At 37.9% G+C, this 20827-nt stretch overlaps 2 protein-coding genes across 2 annotated transcripts; both read left to right on the top strand.

Annotated features, from left to right (window-relative positions):
* The first annotated feature begins 7509 nt into the window (after positions 1–7509).
* Positions 7510–8487, top strand: LOC128473643 (olfactory receptor class A-like protein 1). The gene has a single exon (XM_053455894.1). The coding sequence runs from the start codon at positions 7510–7512 to the stop codon at positions 8485–8487; it is 978 nt and encodes a 325-aa protein (XP_053311869.1).
* A 3723-nt stretch (positions 8488–12210) lies between these two features.
* Positions 12211–13182, top strand: LOC128473642 (olfactory receptor class A-like protein 1). Its single transcript, XM_053455892.1, has one exon. It carries the CDS (start codon positions 12211–12213, stop codon positions 13180–13182), a length of 972 nt encoding a protein of 323 aa, XP_053311867.1.
* Positions 13183–20827: the final 7645 nt, after the last annotated feature.

The following is a 20827-nucleotide window of genomic DNA, read 5'->3' as shown; positions in this document are numbered from 1 at the left end:
AAGCGCCACTTCTCCTGGTCTCCAGGTCAATGTGGTTATACTCTGGCTCATGGGAACAGAGTTACGGCATGCCCCACTGCCCACATATTTATTAAAAATAACCTGTGCCCCGTTATGTCGGCTGGATCGCCCACTGATGTCAGTGGTACTGCCCACAACGTCAGCTTAGTTCTTCTATGTTTGTATGCCAGACATCTGGGGATTTTGAACTCACTGAATAACAAGAATACCTCAAAATAGAACTTTGCACGTGATAGAAAGGCACCCAGTATTCTCAAGTAAAAGCTATTAAGATATACCGCACACAGGTAAAAAATGCTTTCACAATAAAACCTGGTCACAACAGAATCGTTATCAGATATGTAATTGTTCTTGATGGTAAAATACAGAAGCTATATTTTGATATATTTGTTATAATAGATCAAGAAAAAAGGAAGGTAGTAGTGCACATCAATATAGAAGGGCTAACATTAAAACTGGATCTGAAGTCCCAAAATATGTTCTATAGTCCAAATCCCCAGATTACAGCAGAGCTACCGCAGATACTGGCTTTTGTCCTGAAAGTATAGATGTCTTCTTCTGGATCCTCCCCGTGTGATGTCGATACTCACAATGCATTTCACTATGGACAGCTTCTTCAGATGCATATCAGTCTTCTCAGCTTCTGTTCTTAAATGTCCAAACTCATTTGCACAGAACATGTTCCATTGGAGGTGCAAATTCTGACAAATTTAATATACAATTTCTTGTTGTCTATTAGTCATATTTCAGCATGCTTTTGTCACTGTAATCAATTAGCATTACATAAATATATAATAAAGTAATCATAACGTCATGCAATTTATAAAGTGCTATATCTTTAATGAAAGATTCAAAACAGTAACTAATCTTTTAGCTGGTACTAGTGGCACTCCTTGGGCCTTGGCTGGTCAGATCACCCTCATGACGAGTGAGTCTGTCAGTCACAGACTCACAGCACAGCAGGGAAGAAACTCAGACCTCAGACCAGCCCAACTGAATTGCGACGCTCAGCCAATCCTCTAGGCGGAGCAATGTGACTAAAAAAAGTCATCATACACGGGACCCCTGAAGCCACAATTTAGTGCCACTAATCCTTTTTAATAGGATACGCAGGTTGAAATAGAGTAAATAACACAATACCAGATTTCTGGGCCTAGAATGTTTTGTCCTCTGAAGTGACTACAAATTCAGGAGGGCGTTTTATCTCTGGATAAGTAAAAATTAAATAGCTCAATTTATTCCTACAGAAAGTAAAAGGCCAGAAAACAGATGACTAAATACACACCAGGACAGGCTCTGCCACTAATCCTTTTTAATAGGATACGCAGGTTGAAATAGAGTAAATAACACAATACCAGATTTCTGGGCCTAGAATGTTTTGTCCTCTGAAGTGACTACAAATTCAGGAGGGCGTTTTATCTCTGGATAAGTAAAAATTAAATAGCTCAATTTATTCCTACAGAAAGTAAAAGGCCAGAAAACAGATGACTAAATACACACCAGGACAGGCTCTGCCACCCAGACACACACAAGGACAGACTCTGCCACACCGACACCCAAACACACACACACCAGGACAGGCTCTGCCACACTGACACACACACAAGGACAGACTCTGCCACACCGACACCCAAACACACACACCAGGATAGGCTCTGCCACCCAGACTCACACACCAGGACAGGCTCTGCCACACCAACACACACACCAGGACAGGCTCTGCCACACCGACATTTCCTTGGGCCCTGCTCCACGCTCCCTAGCATACAATCACTCCCTCCGCTACCACACCAAAAAAAAATTGCCACACTGACTGCAGATTAGGGGAAGATTGTGATAGTCAGTGCAGTCTTCCCCCCTTCTCACCCTCACCATGACTTTGAGAGGGCCTCTCCCCTGAAATCATTCCCAGTCCCTTTGTCCCTCATTCACTAAGCCATACCTCTCCTTTCCTTCCTCCCTGTGAACTATAGATCAAACACATATAAACAGCACTTGCATGTATAGATCACACACAAACCCTATATTTGCAGGTATGCATAAATGATGTATGGAAACATAGCATAGCAGGTATAGATCAACAGAATCAACACAAAACCAAGCTTTGCAGGTATAGATCAATTGAAAATCATGTTAACTCAGCGTTGAAGGTATAGATCAAATAAACAGAATCGGACATACAAACCCTATTGTAGGTATACAATAATAATGTATGGAAACAGAGCGTACCAGATACTGCCTTCCCCCCTCTCCCCCTTCTCAATATGTACCCCCTCTCACTATCTATCCCCTCTCCCCCTTTCTCACTATTTAACCCCTCTCCCCTTTCTCACTGCCTCCCCCCTCTGCCCCTTCTCATTATCTACCACCTCTGCCCCTTCCCACTGCCCCCCTCTCCCTACTTACCTTGTTGCCGGAGTCCTGCGGTGGGGGCGCGAGGCATCTGTCTTCCCACTCTGCCATGGTGCGCTCTTCACAGCTGAGCGCCGAAATATGACATCATATTCCGGCGCTCAACATGAAACGCCGGCACCGCCTATTTAGAAATGGAATAATTTACCTTCCTACGGCACCTTTTCAAAGCCTTACCATTGGACTGAATAACCAACTCTGGAGACCCCGAAACCCCCACCAACAAATGTGATTTGATACCTCGTAAGAGGGCAACCGTCATGATGTATCAGTAGGGGGCCACCAACTGGTATTCGAATTTAAAGAAAGGCCTCAGAAGTCACCACCCTTAGGCCTGAGGGATACTAAACTACCACAACCTAGGTGATCTGTCTTGGATCGCTTAATCTTATCAAACACCTGACCACCACGAAATGAGACATTAGACATTTGAATACCACCTGGGAAGGCCTTACTAGCCGAAACAAGCTCACCAATGTGAAATGCTCCAAAGAAGGCCAATGCAAAGGCCATAAACAAACAAACATAGCCAGAGAAACCAACCACAGGTACCTGTAAAAGAATAAACCATAATAAGGACAGGAAACAGGCCGCTGGCGATCAGGCCAACGGAACTTTTTCCAACGCTTAATGATCTTACAACCTTCCTTTGTAACATTGTGCCAACCCAAAGCTTGAAACATAAATGACAAAGTGGACAAATCCCCTTCTGCCAAAACACCAGATAAGCCGGCTAACCTTAACTCATCCAAGTATGATAGAAGGGCCCATCTCCTACCGTCATCGATCCAAAAACTTGCAGAATTCTCTGCCAAGGACCACCAAGATCTTCACACCCAGCAGTATGCCTTGACTGACTGCGGCGATAGTGCCTGCCCAATCAGCCTGAGAAACCAGGGTCCATAAATGAGGAGGACAGTGAAGACCATCCGCCATTGCCCCTGGAGCCGCCTCTCAGAATCGATTGAACTGAAAACAAGACAAAGCATCCGCGATAACATTAGCCACTCCAGAAATATGTCTACCCTTAACCCATATATTAAACTGTAAACAACGAAGAATCAGATGTCTCAGCAAGGGCAATACCGGCAGAGAGCTAGATGTGGAATGGTTAACAACATGCACAACATTCATGTTGTCAGTTTGAAATATAATGCGCTGTTAATGAGGTCCTGACCCCACAGCTCAATGGTGACAACCAGGACTCACTCCATGACTTAGGCCATGCTTGCATACACCACTGACCCTGATAATAGGCTCCAAAGCCAATAGCACCTGAGGCATCAGTATACAAATTTAGCTCAGAACTGCAAAACTCAGCCTGCTGCCAGCAAGTTTGACTATTATACTGTTATTAAAAGGTGCGCTAAACTCATAGGTTGTGTGGGCTTCCAAACTAGCTTAGCTCAAAGACAATCGTCGACAAAAGGCCTGACCCATGGGCATCACATGACAGGCAAACACTTAACTTAACTCATGAAAATCTATCAAGGAACTGCACCAGGGCAGTAAGTCTTGCCCTCCGTTTTGTCTTCATCTAGTGGTGGTGTGTGTAAGGGCAGCGTATATGTATGTGTGTGTAGGGCAGTATGTAAGGGTCCTGTTGACTACTATTCCAATGATACTCAGCCAGCATTATGGTGGACACCTGGCTGGCTGAGCATAATGGGAATTGTAATTCACAGCTAACATCTGCAGCTTTATCTACTGTTAACTGCACATCCCATGATGCTCAGCCAGCATCATGGAAGTCGGATGTCTCTCTGAGCCTCATGGGAATTCAATTCAATGTGTTGGTTATTTTTAATATGCATGACTGTGCTGACAAAAAAGGGTCCCTCTTTCACATTTTGAAATGTTGGGAGGTATGAACCGATAGGGAGTGCACCCACTTCTCCCATAAAACAAATGCTAGATTGGATATGATGTTGACTAAGGCATGCTCTATGCAAAAGTTTTAAGATAAGTACTGTCACCTGCTCAGACCACAACCCTGTTCTTCTTGAATTTAGAGATAACTATAAGGTTAGCGGTCACTCATGGAGGCTGAATGATGCTTTGTTATTGAATCAATATAATTTAGAGCAGATTTAGCTAGCCTCAGAGCTGTTTTTCAAGAAAACAACACTGGGGATGTAGCCTTACCCACAGTTTTGTGTGCGAATAAAAGTACTATAAGAGGACAATTTATAATTATAAAATTAATTATATATCAAGCTCTCAGCGTTTGAGAGGGCACATAAAAGATCTGTGAACGCTGAGCTTGTAATAGAAATAGATACAGTTTAATCCCTGATTAGAGACCAATTGACAGCAAGAGCTAATAATATACTCTTAAGAATGAAACAGAAATGGTACTACATGGGAAATTGGGCAGATAAATGAATGTCATACCAACTTAAGAAGCAGAATCTTAAAGCTAGAATATATAAGATAGAAACAAAAGATAAAGTCTGTATTAGCTCAGATCATATAGATACTACCTTTAAGGAGTTTTATACTCAAGATAAAGCTAGTCTGATTGCTATTTTATGATAATCATCACCGTGTAATTGAACAATTTTATTATGAAGGACTGCAGTGTTCTGGGGATTCGGACTTAAGAACATATTTTGGGAGTTCCGATCCGGTTTCTAATGTAAGTGTGGATATTCTACTTATTTATTGAAGGTATATTTTCATATACCACATATACCACATTGACCACTGATGGGATCTTGAAAGCAGATACATATACAGGAAACCTTGTGTCCTCCATTTGAAGCCATCCTTTTGGAGCACAAATTAGAGACAACTGTGGAGCTCTGTCTATTGGTTGTTAGCAGCACCCAGTCAATTGTTATATACATTATCACTGTGCTTACCAGAACCTGCTTGTTTACATATTTGTGATTATTATGTTTTTTTCAGGTTTTCACTTTGGTCTATTACAGCTGTTGCTCTTCGGGACATAGTTCATCTAACAAAGCAGTATAGAGGACAATAATGTAAAGATAAGATACAATTATAATTTGAAACTCTGTTATGTGTGTAGCCTTCGATAACAGGTTTGGTAATCCATTGTTAGGCTCCCCTTAGGGAAAGATAAGGAAAAGATTCCATTATGCAGTAAAAATAAGGAGGACAATACATGATTACAGAATGCTATATGAGAATTCCAATGGTCAGTGGCAGCATTCCAAAGCAGGTTACAGACAAAATAGCAAAACTTTTGTGTCAGGATTCATATGGTCAGTGGCAGGCAGCAGGCAAATACAGATATCTGTGTAACAATTCCAAAGGTCAGTGGCAGGCAGCAAACAAACAGCAAAGTATGTATCAGAATTCCAATGGCTAGTTGTAGGCAGCAGGCAAATAGAGAAGTCAGTGTAACAATTCTAAAGCAGGAGACCAGCAGTGGTCACAAGCCAGAGACAAAATAACACAAACTAGACACAGTAATACTCAGGACGACACAAAGAGATACACCTGAGTGCCGACATGAAAGAATTACTGGCTTTTGAAGCATTGTCAATAATGAGGCCCCCTCGCTCTCCACTCTCCAGGATAGAAGCTGATAAAGGTGTGGGCGATGTCTCCATGCATGGAAGTGCTGCCCCTCGCTGGCAGCAGTACCTCTTTGGCAGCCCATACCAGCTCCTTGCGTGGTAGTAGGGAGTGAAGAACAGGGAGTAGTAGGGGATTGGCAGCATCTTCATGGGACGCACCCTAAAGCGTGCCACCAGTTAGGTGCCTCACACCCATGGATTTTTATTGAAATTCTTATTTGTAATGCTTCCTTTTTATAAAATTCAATTATGTTTTGGAAAAAAAAAAATTTGTTTACAATGTCAATTACTTCTCAGAAACATTATGTAGGATTGTTAACCAACTTTAAATGAACTGTTGTTTATATGAACCTCTGATTTAATTAAAAAAGTTATTTTGAAATGCAAACTAGTTAAATGCCCTTATTTGCTGCGTGAGCCTAATTAATCTCTAGTGTGATGACATAGGATACATCATGGATTATAAATACAGGTTAAGCCCTTAAATAAAATCACAGAATGAATGCTGGCTTGTGAGGTAAGTTCTAAACATTTACAGTGTCTATTCACAGAACAAAATTCCTTAGGAAACAGTTTTCTTTTTCTGCCACCTAATTCAGGAATACATATATATATTGGTAATTGTGCAATACTACAATATTATTAATCAGGACACATTTTTAGTATATAGATAGAACAAGGAGACTTCTAACAATCATATTTTTCCTCTGTAAAAGAAAACACATATTAGTTTATGATATTGTAATACATTTTGTTTGCAAATGTAAGAGCAGATTGTTACTTTGATACATTAGCAAAAATAATTCTAAAGAAACTGCAAAATAAGAACACTCACAACATGGGCCAAAAGTAGGTTTATAGTACTAATCGGTACCGATGTTTAGTCTCCGTGATATCCCTAGAAACTGCCATTGTTCACAATACCTGTAAAGTAAAATAAATAAATAAAATGCGAAAATAAAGTGAACAATAAAATTAAAATGCCATGATACGATCAGTTCTATATACCTATTTTTGACCCACCCTCCCAAGTCCAGCTAAACAGACCTTCCTTCCAAAAAATCATTACTGTGTGGCTGTGGTTACTGCACAAAAACATATAAAAGAAAACAAAAACAAAAAAAAATCTGGTTTTGATAGTATAGAATGTATTTAAGATGTGTGTAGCAAGTGATATGTGGCTGCTTTCTTATATCCTTCTCTCTCAATCAACGCTTTCATTTAATTATTAATTATTTAATTTAATTATTATGATTATTATTATCAAGAACGGAATACTGAAACCAACAGCCAATCGATAAAGATGTTTTGTGAAAGGAGGTGATATTAAAATTCAAGTAGCACATCTACACAATATATTAGTTCGTGTGTACTCATATTTTATATGTTACTAATATTCAATGACAACAAAAATTGGAAAAACTGTATTTAGACTATTAAAATAGCTTTCTGGTCACTGGGTCACTATACTAACAACTAAAATCTCAACTTTTCTGCTTGTTTTAGGCATATAATTAATGAAGTCCTCATGGATATTCAACCATTATTCAAAGCTGTTGGTTTTCTTCTCCTCTTAATATTTGGGATACCAGGGAACATCTTTATCATATTCCGATTCACCTACAGCAGGCTCCTTGAGAAGAAATTACTACCCACAAATATCATATTGATGACACTGGCTTTAGCAAATTTACTTGTTCTTCTGTCTCGTATCATTCCTCAGTTCTTAAACGCCATAGGTATAATAGATTTGTTGGATGACTCAGAGTGTAAACTGGTTATATTTACCTACAGAGCAAATCGAGCAATGTCAATATGTGTCACCAGTTTGCTCAGCTGCTACCAGTGTATCCTTATAACACCAAACACCAAAGTTTGGATTAATCTAAGAAAAAGAGTAACGCAAAATATTCTGTTTATTATAATAGTGCTTTGGATTATTAACATCTCTGTGTATCCTTATTTTGTTCTAAATACCCTAGCTAGGAGAAACCTAACAACTTCACCATATACTTTACACTTGGTATATTGCGATGCTGACTTTTTGAATTATATTGCCTATATAGTTAATGGATTTTTTTATGTTTTAAGGGATTTTGTTTTTGTAGGACTAATGATTTTGGCAAGTAGTTATATTATATATTCATTGCTTCAACATGAAAAGTGCATGAAAGGCATAAGAAGTTCAGACAAATACAAGAGAAGGACAGTAGAATACAAGGCATCCAGGGCTGTCATCTTGCTTGTTATTCTGTACGTGAGCTTATTTGGGTTGGACAACTCTATGTGGATCTACACACTGAATCTTTCCAATGTGAGTCCAGACATGAATGAAATTCGAATCTTCTTAGCATCATCGTATTCAGCTCTAAGTCCTGTAGTCATTATAATTACTAATCCCAAACTCCAGCAATGCTTTTTACTTTGTAACCGAAAGAGACCCCTATCTTTGCCTTATGAACAATGTTTAGACAGCAATGGACAAGTGTATTCTATTAGTAAATAATCCTGTGGAAAATTGTCATTTGTAGTGTTTGGAAAATATGAGATCAAGTTTTATTGTGGTGCTTAAAAAATAAGCTTGGCATTTGAAAGTAGGAATCTATATCTAAACTAAAATAAAGAATTGTAGCGCCTCTGCATCTACGCGTTTAAATAGTAGATGGTCATATTTGAGGAACCCATTAACTGATGTCAAGTAGTATGATGTTTTTCACATAGAAAGTTTCCATTACATCAGAACTTCAAGAACTCTCCTATAATATCCTATAATTGTAGTACACAACCACCTCTCCCTAGGCTCTGTAATACTGAAGAGGGGTCCATCTCTATGTATTTGTTGGGAGTGTCCTGCCATCCAGAAATTCTGGAAAGATGCTGTGAAAGGTTCATAGAACCTCCATATTTCATTTAGAATGAAAACTTTGCAATACTGACCTGCCTATTTCTATGTATAAGCAATTTTTTACTATTCACCTTTTTCTAACCCTGCCATCTACCAATACTACTTGGAACCGCATCAGGACTTTTAGTTCCTTGTCCCAAATCTATTATATCTACCATAGATTGTCATATAACCTCATCAACACAACTTTGGACGAAGATGTTTTACATTTGACACATTCTAGATACCAATATTTCTGTATAATGTTTTATGCTCAGCTCTTCAATGTTGATGATTAAAGAATTTATAATTTATAGACTTGACTTTACTAATTGTTGCTTCTATTATATTGTCCCATTGTATTTTTAAAACTTTAAGAAAACCTGATTTACAAAATAAATCAAATTAGGTACTTTACAAATAACACTTAATTAGACATAGAAAAAAACAAGGTCAGAATGGCTTATTATTACTAGTTTAATGAGTTACACAGGGCTTGCTCTTCTATGTTTTACTGCTAACTGTTATGTCTAATTAATCCCATGTGGTTAGACCTTAGTGATAAAAAGGTAATATAAATAGAGGGGGTTTACAACTGTTGTAATACTTTATCTTTAAGAAAAATCTGGACTGAATAGGTAAGTTGAACACAATAAAAAAAAAACATATAGACATGTTTATATTGCTTAAATGCATCCAGTGTCAAAAGGGTATGTCGTCATTTTTGAGAAGAAGAAAATATATACTTTTTCAAGCATTCTCTAGTTATAGGGAACATATTAGCTATACATATTTCTAAGTTTTAAATAGATGAGGGTAGTCATGGTGGTGAAAAGTGCAGTACATGGTAAACATGGTGGTCAAAGGTGCAGTACATGCAACCTGAAATAAAATACTCAAATTATTAATCAAATTCAATATCATTATAAAATGGAGAGAGGAATATAATTTTGTCTTGATAACAACAAACCTTTTCAAAAAAAGGTGGTCTCCTTGCATAAATACCTGAGCACATTTTTGCTGTTGACATTGATAGATTGTCCCCTCTTACAGGTTCTAGGTAAGATTTTCAAATCTCTATTTTAATGTCAAAATAGGTAGTTAGCATCAGCCTTGTCTATTCGTTTAGATTTAGATTTTTTCATAATGTCTTAAATGATAAAATCTAAATAAAGAATATTTTAAAAATGTAGTACACCCAGACATAAAAATGTATTTTAAGCAAGGGTTCAAGGTTCAAACAATATAGTAAAATAATTTAAATATGTATTTGGAAGACCATAGTATATAGTATTCCTCCAACTCCAACACCTTGCACCAACATCTATACTTAGGGTTGCATCGGTATTGCATTTTGATGCAGGTCTATGTTCTGACATTGTAAAGAAAAGTTATTTATAGGAAATCATTTTTATTATAATATATAATAATTATTATTATAATAATGTGGTAGAACTCAAACTTAATGATATAATAAGTGTGAAAAGTGTATTCATAATTTCATAGTAATTTTAACTTAAGATTTTGAGATACAGTTTAAGTTTGAGATAAAATCAGCAAGTGTTAGCAGTGTTGATAATATTACTGAAAAAAAGTATAACAAGCATACGTTTGGGGAAATAGTATACAATATTTGGCAAAATAGTGTAATGTTATCCAACATAGCTATTTTTAAAAATGCTGACAATTTATACATTTGCTCATGTTTATAAAATTGTCTAATATATATTTTAGCTTTATCTGATATGTATGTATATATAAATATAAATATATATATATATATATATATATATATATATATATATATATATACACACACACACACATAAATTCACACATATGTACTGTTATGATGATAAGTTTGCTTTGGAGAATTGGTAATATATGTACAATTTTTGGAGAAGACATGATTGAGCAGGCAAAACACATTTCTTTTCTTTCTTATGGGATTCATATTCAATTGTAGGTTATAGCAGGATGGCACAATCATAAAAGAAAACATAGCAAGAAAGAAAAAATGAAATGACCACTGTTCAAAAGTCAGCAGTTCTTTATTCTGTGTATTGCCTCCTTTATCATCAACGACAGTGTGCAGTCTTTTGTACTAGTTTTCTATGAGGCCCCAAATTCTTACAGGTGGTACAGCATCCCATTTGTCATGGCAAAATGCCTCCAGGTCATGCAAAGTCTTTGGTCATCTTGCATGAACCACACGTTTGAGATCTCTCCAGTGTGGCTCAATGATATTAAGGTGTTGGCCACTCCAGAACCTTCACCTTTTTATGCTGCAACCACTGGAGGGTTAACTTGGCCTTGTGCTGAAAAGTCCAAGATCGTCCCATGCGCAACTTTCCTGCGGAAGAATGCAAATTGTCCACCAGTTTTTTTCTGATAACATGCTGCATTCACCTTGCCATCAATTTCCGCAAGATTCCCTGCGCCTTTAGAGCTCACATCCCCCAAAACATCAGTGGACCACCACCATGCTTTACAGTGGGGATTGTATTCTTTTCTCTATAGGCCTTGTTGACCCCTTTTCTAAACATAGCTCTTATGGTTGTGACCATAAAGCTCTATTTTAGTCTCACCACTTCAAATTGCAATGTCCCAGAAGCTGTGAGGCGTGTCAAGGTGCATATTGTAACCGGGCAATTTGTACTGTACTCCTCGAAACAACCACACCATCTTTTTACAGAGCAGCCTGTATTTCTGCTGAGGTTACCTGTAGGGTTTTCTTTGTATCCTCAGCAATTCTTCTGGCACTTGTGGCGAGAATCTTTCTTGGTCTACTTGATCTTGGCTTGGCCTAGATATCCCCAAGTTTTCCACTTCTTAATAAGTGATTGAACAGTACTGACTGACATTTTCAAGGCTTTGGATATCTTTTGATATCCTTTTCCATCTTTATAAGGTTCCATTACCTTGTTATGCTGGTGGATGCTCAGTGCATCCACGTGAGAGCAAACAAACCCATTGACTATACACAGACACTAATAGCAACTTAAAAAGACACAGGTGTGGGAAATGATCCTTTAATTGCCTGTTTAACCTGTGTGTGTCACCTTGTGTGTTTGTAACAAGTCCAAACATTCTAGGGTATGTAATTGTTTGATCAGGGTCATTTGGGTGATATCTGATATCTTATCATTAACATGTGATGATAAATGGCTTCCTATGATCACTAACCTTAAATAAAATACTTTTTTTTTGCATGATCAGTCATATTTTCAAAATCAGTGCCAACATTTCACAATTTCTGCCAGGTTATGCAAACTTTGGAGCACAACTGTATAACGTATTCTGTCATTATTTGCTTGTTGTTTCAGATTCTGTCTTTCATCTGACATGGAACTTCGTCTTCTTCTCAAAGCCCTTGGATTCATCCTCTTGATTATCATAGGAATTCCTGGAAATATTTTCATCTTGTTGAAATTTGCCTACATCAAAATGGTAGAAAAGAAACTCTTACCAGCCAATGTTATGCTTATGGTCCTTGCGTTATCAAATCTCTTTGTGGTTTTCTCTCGTGTCATACCACAGGCTCTAAATGCCATAGGAGTTGAGAATTTACTAGGTGACACAGAGTGTAAACTTGTCCTCTTCACTTTCAGAGTGAGCAGGGCCATGTCTATATGTGTCACCAGTTTTCTTAGCTGTCACCAGTGTGTCCTTATTGCCCCGGTCACTAGATATTGGATATACCTAAAAGAAAAAATTACTAAACAAATATCTGTTATTGTGATACTACTGTTTGGGATGAATATTTCTCTGTATCCTTCAACCATTTTGTATGGACAGGCCAGAAAACCTAATGCAACCTCAGAATATACACTGCGCTTGGTTTACTGTGATGCAGACTTTGTGACTTATATCTCTTTCCTCTTTAATGGACTGGTATCAGTAATTCGGGAAATAATATTTGTGGGTTTGATGGCAATATCTAGCAGTTATATGGTTTCTATCTTATACCGTCATGGAAGAACCATGAAAAGCATGCGAAGTTCAGACAGGATGCAAAGTAAGACAGTAGAGTTCAAGGCTTCTAGAGCGGTTATTTTGCTTGTTGCTCTTTATGTTGTCTTATATGGAATGGATAACTCTATGTGGATCTATACTCTGACACTGTCCAATGTGAGTACGGAAATGAATGATACCCGCATATTTCTCGCGGCCTCTTATTCTGCTCTGAGTCCTATTGTGATCATTGCAACTAATCCAAAACTGCACAAAAGGTTAGAGAATTCATGGAAGAAGAAACTTGTCGAAATACAGAAACAAGGCGTACAAAATATTAGATTTGTAAGCTCTATAAATTAAAAAAAAAAAAAAAAAATTTTTATTTTGTGGTGCATTTAAATAAATCATATATATATATATATATATATATATATTATATATGTTGTATTTATATTTCAAACATTTTGGGGCAATACCATTAGCTTATAGTCTAAAAAACATGTTTCGAAACCAAACAGTATATAATAAATTCATAAGCGGCAACTCTGTATTAAACTACTCAGGAACAGGTTTTAAACAATGCCTTGTTTTGTCATCAATATTTATTTGTCAGAGAAGAATAATATATGATAATATAGAAAGATAATGGTACATACCTGCCGCCAGATAGAAGGTGGAGACCAATGGGCCATAAATGAGCCACTGTCTTTTACTCAGGAACATTTTTTTTGTGTTGACCAAAAACAAGTGGTTTGGTCTAAAATAATTTTGGAAAAATGACTGATTCAGTCCTTGTAAGTGGTATATATAAATGATATACATACACTTCTCCAGTCCATCACACACCAGTAAATTTTCTGCACTAAAATAAACTATTATTATGTTATGAATTAACTTGCAGTATCGTACGTGAGCAATGAGCATTAATATCAGCCACTGCTAAGCTGTCACACACTCCAATCCTCAATCTGTAACTCCTGCTACTGACAAGTTAAAATGGCATCAGCACGCTTTTATATCTATTGATTGTATCTTCCCCTTGTAAATGCTTGCCAGAGTGAAAAAAAGCAGGGGGGAAAACCCCCCACAGGTTGTTGGACTCAATTACAGCCATAACCATCAATGAGACCACATCTTGTTTTTTGGCTACTTCTCCCTATTAGTCATTGCTGGTGTAAGGATTTTTGTCCACATAGGTGAAAATTAATTATGCTGCCCCTTTGCATACCACCTTTGGAGGTGGAGTCACGTGAGTGCATCATACACAAACCCAAAGAGACATGTTTTCACACTAACATACACACACTTTTACTAACATACTCAAATGTACATGAGAAAATACCCAGACACCCATTCTTTTTTTTTTTAAATTATCCTTTATTAAATCTTTTAAAAAATTATAACAAACAACCAACAAACATGTAAGTAAGATTAACTTACAGTGTACATAAATAACAAAACTTATAATACATATAACATGTATGATGATGCTCTATGATAGATGGTCCTGTTGAAACCCTATATCTTTAAGGGGGGGGACTTACGTCTCTTGGCTAAGTAAAGACGTTGAACTGAGTAGAATTGCTGATAGAAGAGAAAAGAAAAATTTCTTAAGAATCCGCTATGAAAGATGAAGAGGGATATTGAGTGACCTGATCTTCATTTGTCCCAATCAGCTCACTCTTGTAACATCATTCATTTAATAACACCTCTTAAATTTAAAATTAAATAATAGATCTTTAACCAAATCGGTGCACTACTACTATCCTTAAGCTTACATTAACCTTATAATTCTAAGCCTAAACTTAGTTTGTGACCCACTTTCTTGCATTTGCATACCTGACAACAGTCCCGAATTTCCCTTTTTTTTTTAAATTCGGGTTGTAGGTAAGTATGCCATTGTAGGTAAGTTGGTAAGTATGGTAAGTATGTAAATTTGGTCTCAAATTTCCTATTCAACTTCTTTGACCTGTTCATTTATTGATTTCATCACAGTTTCACAGCATTTCTATTGCAACCGGCAAAAAAACGAACATGAAGAACGTATACGAATACGAACACAAAGACGTAGCCAGCGCTCAAGTTTACTCATAACCTCTTTACACCAACCAGTTAGCACAAAAGTGAGTCCTCATATAGACAGCAATTGCATTTCTTCTGCCACAATTTCCTGTTTGATCACTTTAAATAGGGTATTCAATCCCATGCCTTTAGCTAGGAGGGGAATAGCATTTCAGGGGCAGAGGTGGCACAGGCAGGCTGCTTCAGGGGCAGAGGTGGCACAGCCAGGCTGCTTCAGGGGCAGAATTGGCACAAGGAAGCTGCTTCAGGGGCAGAATTGGCACAAGGAGGCTGTTTTAGGGGCAGAGGCCTACCACCTTAATGTCTGGCTTAGCATATAGTGATGGGAGTTACGCTGTACTACCATCAATGTCTGGCTCAGTATACAGTGATAAGAGTTTTGATGTACCATATCTGTTCAGTAAACTTTATTTAAACATATTGTTAAATCAGTTAATCATTTATTGTTTTAGATTACCTGACAATGGCTATTTCTGCGGTGCTCATATTTAGCTGTCATTTTCTTGTTTCTCGTTAATTGTAAGTTATGTATTGTTTCTTCAGGACATGAATGGCTTGATCATATCATGTATACAATATGGTGAAAAATTTAGAAAGAAAGAAAAAAAAATCTTGAAAAATCTTTTACTCATCTACAAAATCTAGTGAAAAAAACTCCCAAAAGATTCTATTTGTCCCGAGTTTAGAAACACTCAATGTTTTTTCCCTCCAATTTTTTTCTCAAATCTAATCATACTGCCCCCATGTCTTATTTGGGGCATCTTTGAAGTTGGTCAGTTCAATTTAGCCCCATCAAAGCCTACAAATTTGAAAACTAGACGCACCAGGGTATTTCAAATGTTAATATTTTAACTCTTTACGTGCACTTCTACTAGCAGCCTTTGTCAAACTTTATGGTAGTATTTTTTTTGCTTTATTTTGTTGCCACACACATTTTACTTCAGGTATAAATTTACAGCACTTGTTATGTGTCACTGTCAAACAACACACCAATATGTGTTCAGCAACATCTCATGAGTACAATGATTTCACCCATGCATGGGTTTGTTGGGTTGTTTGGGGGCTAACATTTAGGAAGTGTGCATTTTTTTCAAACTGGAATTTTGACATCCTGGTCCTGGTGGTCATCCTGTTCTCATGTGTTTTTTGGGACATCTTTCAAGCTGACCAATTAAATTTACCCCATCCAATCATATATGTTTGAAAACTAGACACGCCATTTTAACTCAATTCTCTGTTCATTAGACATGGGCATAATGACAATTCACAGCACTTCTGTACATTTGCAATGCATGCTGTAAAGAATATTAGCAACCTTATCAATAAATAGGCATTAAATTTGAATTTTTGTTCTAACATATTTTCAAGAGATACAATTCAAATAAATCATATGAATGCCCTCCAGAGTCAAGAAGACTTTGACCAAGCCATACTTTAAAGCTTATTACAGTGGTTGAGGAGAAAGGTTAAGAAAGTAGCATTTGAAATAATCTCAACATCAACCAAAATACACAAAAGCAAATCATTAAAATGAAAAAATAAAAAAAATGCTCCAAGGTGTGTACCATACATACACAAAGGCTTCTCTTAAACGGACAGATTAATTCCCCATGAAAGCATCAGAGCAGGTGCATAACTAGAAACCACCAAGCCCTGGTGCGAAAAATTGCCCTGGGCCCGCCAACTTCAACAGCTAGTCTGTGGCATTATTGCCCCCACGCAACTGGTCTGTGCCTTCTTTGCCCCCTTTCCAACATACATATTTAAACACACTTACACAAATTATACACAACTTACTCATACTAACACACTCCATCTCACCCCACTTACACACGCATGCTCTCTCACACACATGCATGCTCTCACTCTCTCACACACATCCATACACATGCACGCTCTCTCACACACCCACTTTCTCTCTCACACACCCACTTTCTCTCTCACACACAGATCCATAGACATGCATGCTCTCTCTCTCTCTCTCACACACAGATCCATACACATGTATGCTCTCTCTCTCTCTCTCTCACACACATGCACACGCTTTCTCTCACATACACTCATGCTCACACACACGCACACATGCTCTCTCCGTCATGTTTCTTACGTACTGCAAAATAAGGATACTTCATTAAGATCCAACAGGTTTACTACAAGTGACAGTTGGAAAATCTAACATCATCATAGCTTCCTCCAGGCTTCCATAGCAGCATCACTTACATCCTTTCATTTATGCTGCAGCCCATCCTCTACACTCCCAGGGATTCTCCACAAACACATTACATTACATTTATTTATATAGCGCCGGCAGTTTCCGCAGCGCTGTTACAGTCAGTAGAACAGTTTCACATACAAAAACACATACAACAACAAACTGGAGCAAAGGAGAGGAGGGCCCTGCTCTTGTGAGCTTACAATCTAGTCGGTGGTTGAGGGGGAAGTGAGACAATAGGAGACGACTGCTTGGATGGGGATGAGTTGATCTGGTTCCAATGATGTGTTGAAGCTGTTAATGGTTCAGATGGCTTGATTATGATGGTTGGACGTACTAGGAAGGAATGTTGTAGGCTTCCCTGAACAGGTGGGTTTTCAGAGAGGTTTTGAAAGTTCCGTATGAGGCAGAAAGTCTGAACGGAATGAGGAAAGGAATTCCACAGGAGGGGTGCGGCGCGGGTGAAATCCTGCTTTCTGCGGTGCTACTTGGTATGTGGTTTCCCTCCAGTTTATCTCTTAACTGCCCACTTATGAAGAGTCCACTTGGGGTAAGGCCACAGCAGTTACATTTCCAAGCAAGCTGGAAACACCCAAAAGACCACACATACATATATATATATATATATATATATATATATATATATATATATATATATATATATATATACACATATACATATATATATATATATATCCTGCCCCCGCTTACCAACATGTAAGCAACTTAAAAGCGCATTCTTTAATTTTACTTGAAAACGCTCCCTGGTGAATCACCCGTAGTATTCTATCGTTGTCTGAATCTTCGAAAGACGATTGAACGTCCCTCTCCCACAAACTCATAAAATATGGCTTTGTATCTCCCTGTGCAGCGATCAACAAAAAATAGATTTTAGACAGGAGATCTGTAGGCTCAGAACACCCGATACATAGAAAGTTAGAAAGTGACGGCAGATCAGATGTTGTACGCTGGGCTGTTTGGGGACAGTGTTGACTCATGCTGGGCTGTTTGTGTAATTTGGGTGCTGGTTAGGTTCTATGTTGGCAGCAGAGGCTAATATATATTGGCAGCAGGTGTTTTATCTTATTTTATATAGGGAGATCAAGCACATGTCTTCATAACTGTAAACTTTATATATACACACACACACACACACACACACACACACACTGAAGAGCCACTGCCTGACTATACCATTGTGCACATAACAGGTTAGATATGGTTCATACCAATTGATAATCTCAGTATCACACAGCAGGGGCTAATATTTATATATATTTACAGCAGGGACTAATAATATATTGGCAGCAGGGTCTAATAATATATATCAGAAGCAGGGTCTAATGCAAATGCAAATGTCTCCCAGTCCCTCCCTGCAGTCACACTGATGATTGGCCCCGCCCCTTTCCTTATATCATCCATACTGCTTAGCAACTCATCTAACAGTAAGTATAATATTTAATATTTGGGTTGCTGAAAGTTAGGGGAGGTGGGGGTTAATTTAGGGGCAGTTATGGTTAATGGTGTGTTTAGGTTTAATTTAGGGGCAGTTATGGTTGATGGGGTCTTTAGGGTTAATTTAGGGGCAGTTATGGTTGATGGAGTCTTTATAGAGGCAGAGTGGCATATAGAGGGCTTAAAAGGACTATCAGGGAGGCAGAGTGGCATATAGGGGGGGGTTAAAAGGAATATCAGAGAGGCGATGGACACAGACAACCCCAGCTGCTAATCCCACCTCCTTCCAGCTGCAGCGGAAGTTGCCTACGCAAATCGCGTAGACGTCCACCCGCTGCCCCGACTACACATCAGGGAGTCTGAAGCTCCGGTAAGGTGGTGGGGGGGTTAAATGGGGGGGCATAAGACAGGGGGGATCTGAATCTTAGTCTTATAAATCAGACCTCTATTTGAGGTCTGATAAAACGACCCCGGTTATAAGACAAGGTTTTTTTCAGAGCAAATGCTCTGAAAAATACCCGTCGTCTTATAATCGAGCAAATATGGTACTTTACAGAGGTTAGTGTCATCTGCAAACACGGAAACATGACTTTCAACGCCTATTGCAAGGTTATTTATAAATATGTTGAATAAAATTTGTCCCAGGACAGAACCCTGAGGAACACCACTTACCACTTTTGTCCAGCTTGAAAATTTACCACTTATGGACAACTCAAGAACAAGAATTTGCAGGTTGAAAACTAACCTATTGTGTGGAACCGTGTCAAACGCCTTGGCAAAATCCAAGTAGATTACATCCACTGCAACACCCTGATCTACACTTCAACTTGCTTCTTCGTAGAATGTAATTAAATTAGTTTGACATGACCTTTGTTTCATAAAACCAAACTGATTTTTGCTAACACTGTTCTTCCCAATGAATTCCTGAATATTATCCCTTAATAGCCCTTCAAATACTTTCCCAGCCACAGAAGTTAAGCTCACAGGTCTATAATTCACAGGCAAAGAGTTTGAACCCTTTTTGAATATAGGAACCACATCTGCCTTCCGCCAATCCCCTGGTACGATTCCTGAAAAAAAGGAATCCCGGAAGATTAGAAACAAAGGTTCACTTATTTCCAGACTTAGCTCCTTAAGTACTCGTGGGTGAATACCGTCAGGCCCCCGGAGCTTTGTTGACAATAACTTTTAGTTGCTGCAGCACCTTGTCCTGAGTCATACAATCACAATTTGTCTGCACATTTTTTGCAGTAGTCATTTGCATTACTATTGCCATAGGTTCCTCCTTAATATATACTGAGGAAAAAGAACGTATTTATCGGTGCATACCACGCACCGGGGTATAACACGCACCTCCGTCCGGACCGGAAGTGAGGGGGACGCGGCTGCAAATCATGCAGCTGTAGGATTAATTGGCGTATAACACGCAGGTAGGGTTTCCTCTTCTTATTTTAGTTATAAAAGTATATACGCCGATAAATACGGTAGCTTCCTGGTCCTCTTTAACTAACACTCCCATCTCTGTTTTTAGTGTACCTACACTTCCTTTTTTTTTTTTTTTTTTTTTTAGAATTTATAAAAAAAATAATTTTTTGGGCTTGGTTTTGCTCTCTTTGGCTATTCCTCTCTCATTTTCTAGTTTAGCCCATCTAATTACCTTTTTGCACGCATTATTGGCTTCCTTTTATCTTTTATAAGATGCCTCTGATTTGTCTGATTTAAATGCTTTAAAATCCCTTTTCTTATTTTTAATTTCTTGGTTTACTTCCCTGCTAAGCCACGTTGGTATAAATATATATATATATATATATATTATATATACACACACACACACACACACACACACACACACACTTTTATATTTGCAATAATACACTAACCGGTCTTAAGCAAAAGTTTAAGAATAAAAGGACATTTGCTTCCAAGTGTTTATTATATTAATTCTGTTCAGCAAAAATGAAATTACTTTAAAGTTAAAATAAGAGAGAAGTTGTTGTCCCCAAACTTTCTGAATAAGAGGATACTTTTATAAATGTGCAAAAAAGATTGAAAAGTTCCATACACTAATGGACTGTACAAGGCACACAAAAAACCCAAAACACAAAATTATAAAAAAACAAAACACTGTTTTAAAAGAATCTAGATCAGAACAAATCTAATTTGGAATGAGAATATTGTGTCGATTATTCATTATTAATGAACAGGCAGTAATAAACAGCACAGCAAAATTAATAATTGTGTTATGGTTCCTTATAA

This window comes from Spea bombifrons, chromosome 2, assembly GCF_027358695.1.
Source record: "Spea bombifrons isolate aSpeBom1 chromosome 2, aSpeBom1.2.pri, whole genome shotgun sequence".
NCBI classification, from domain to species: domain Eukaryota; kingdom Metazoa; phylum Chordata; class Amphibia; order Anura; family Pelobatidae; genus Spea; species Spea bombifrons.
This window is presented reverse-complemented; position numbering and strand designations above follow the sequence as displayed.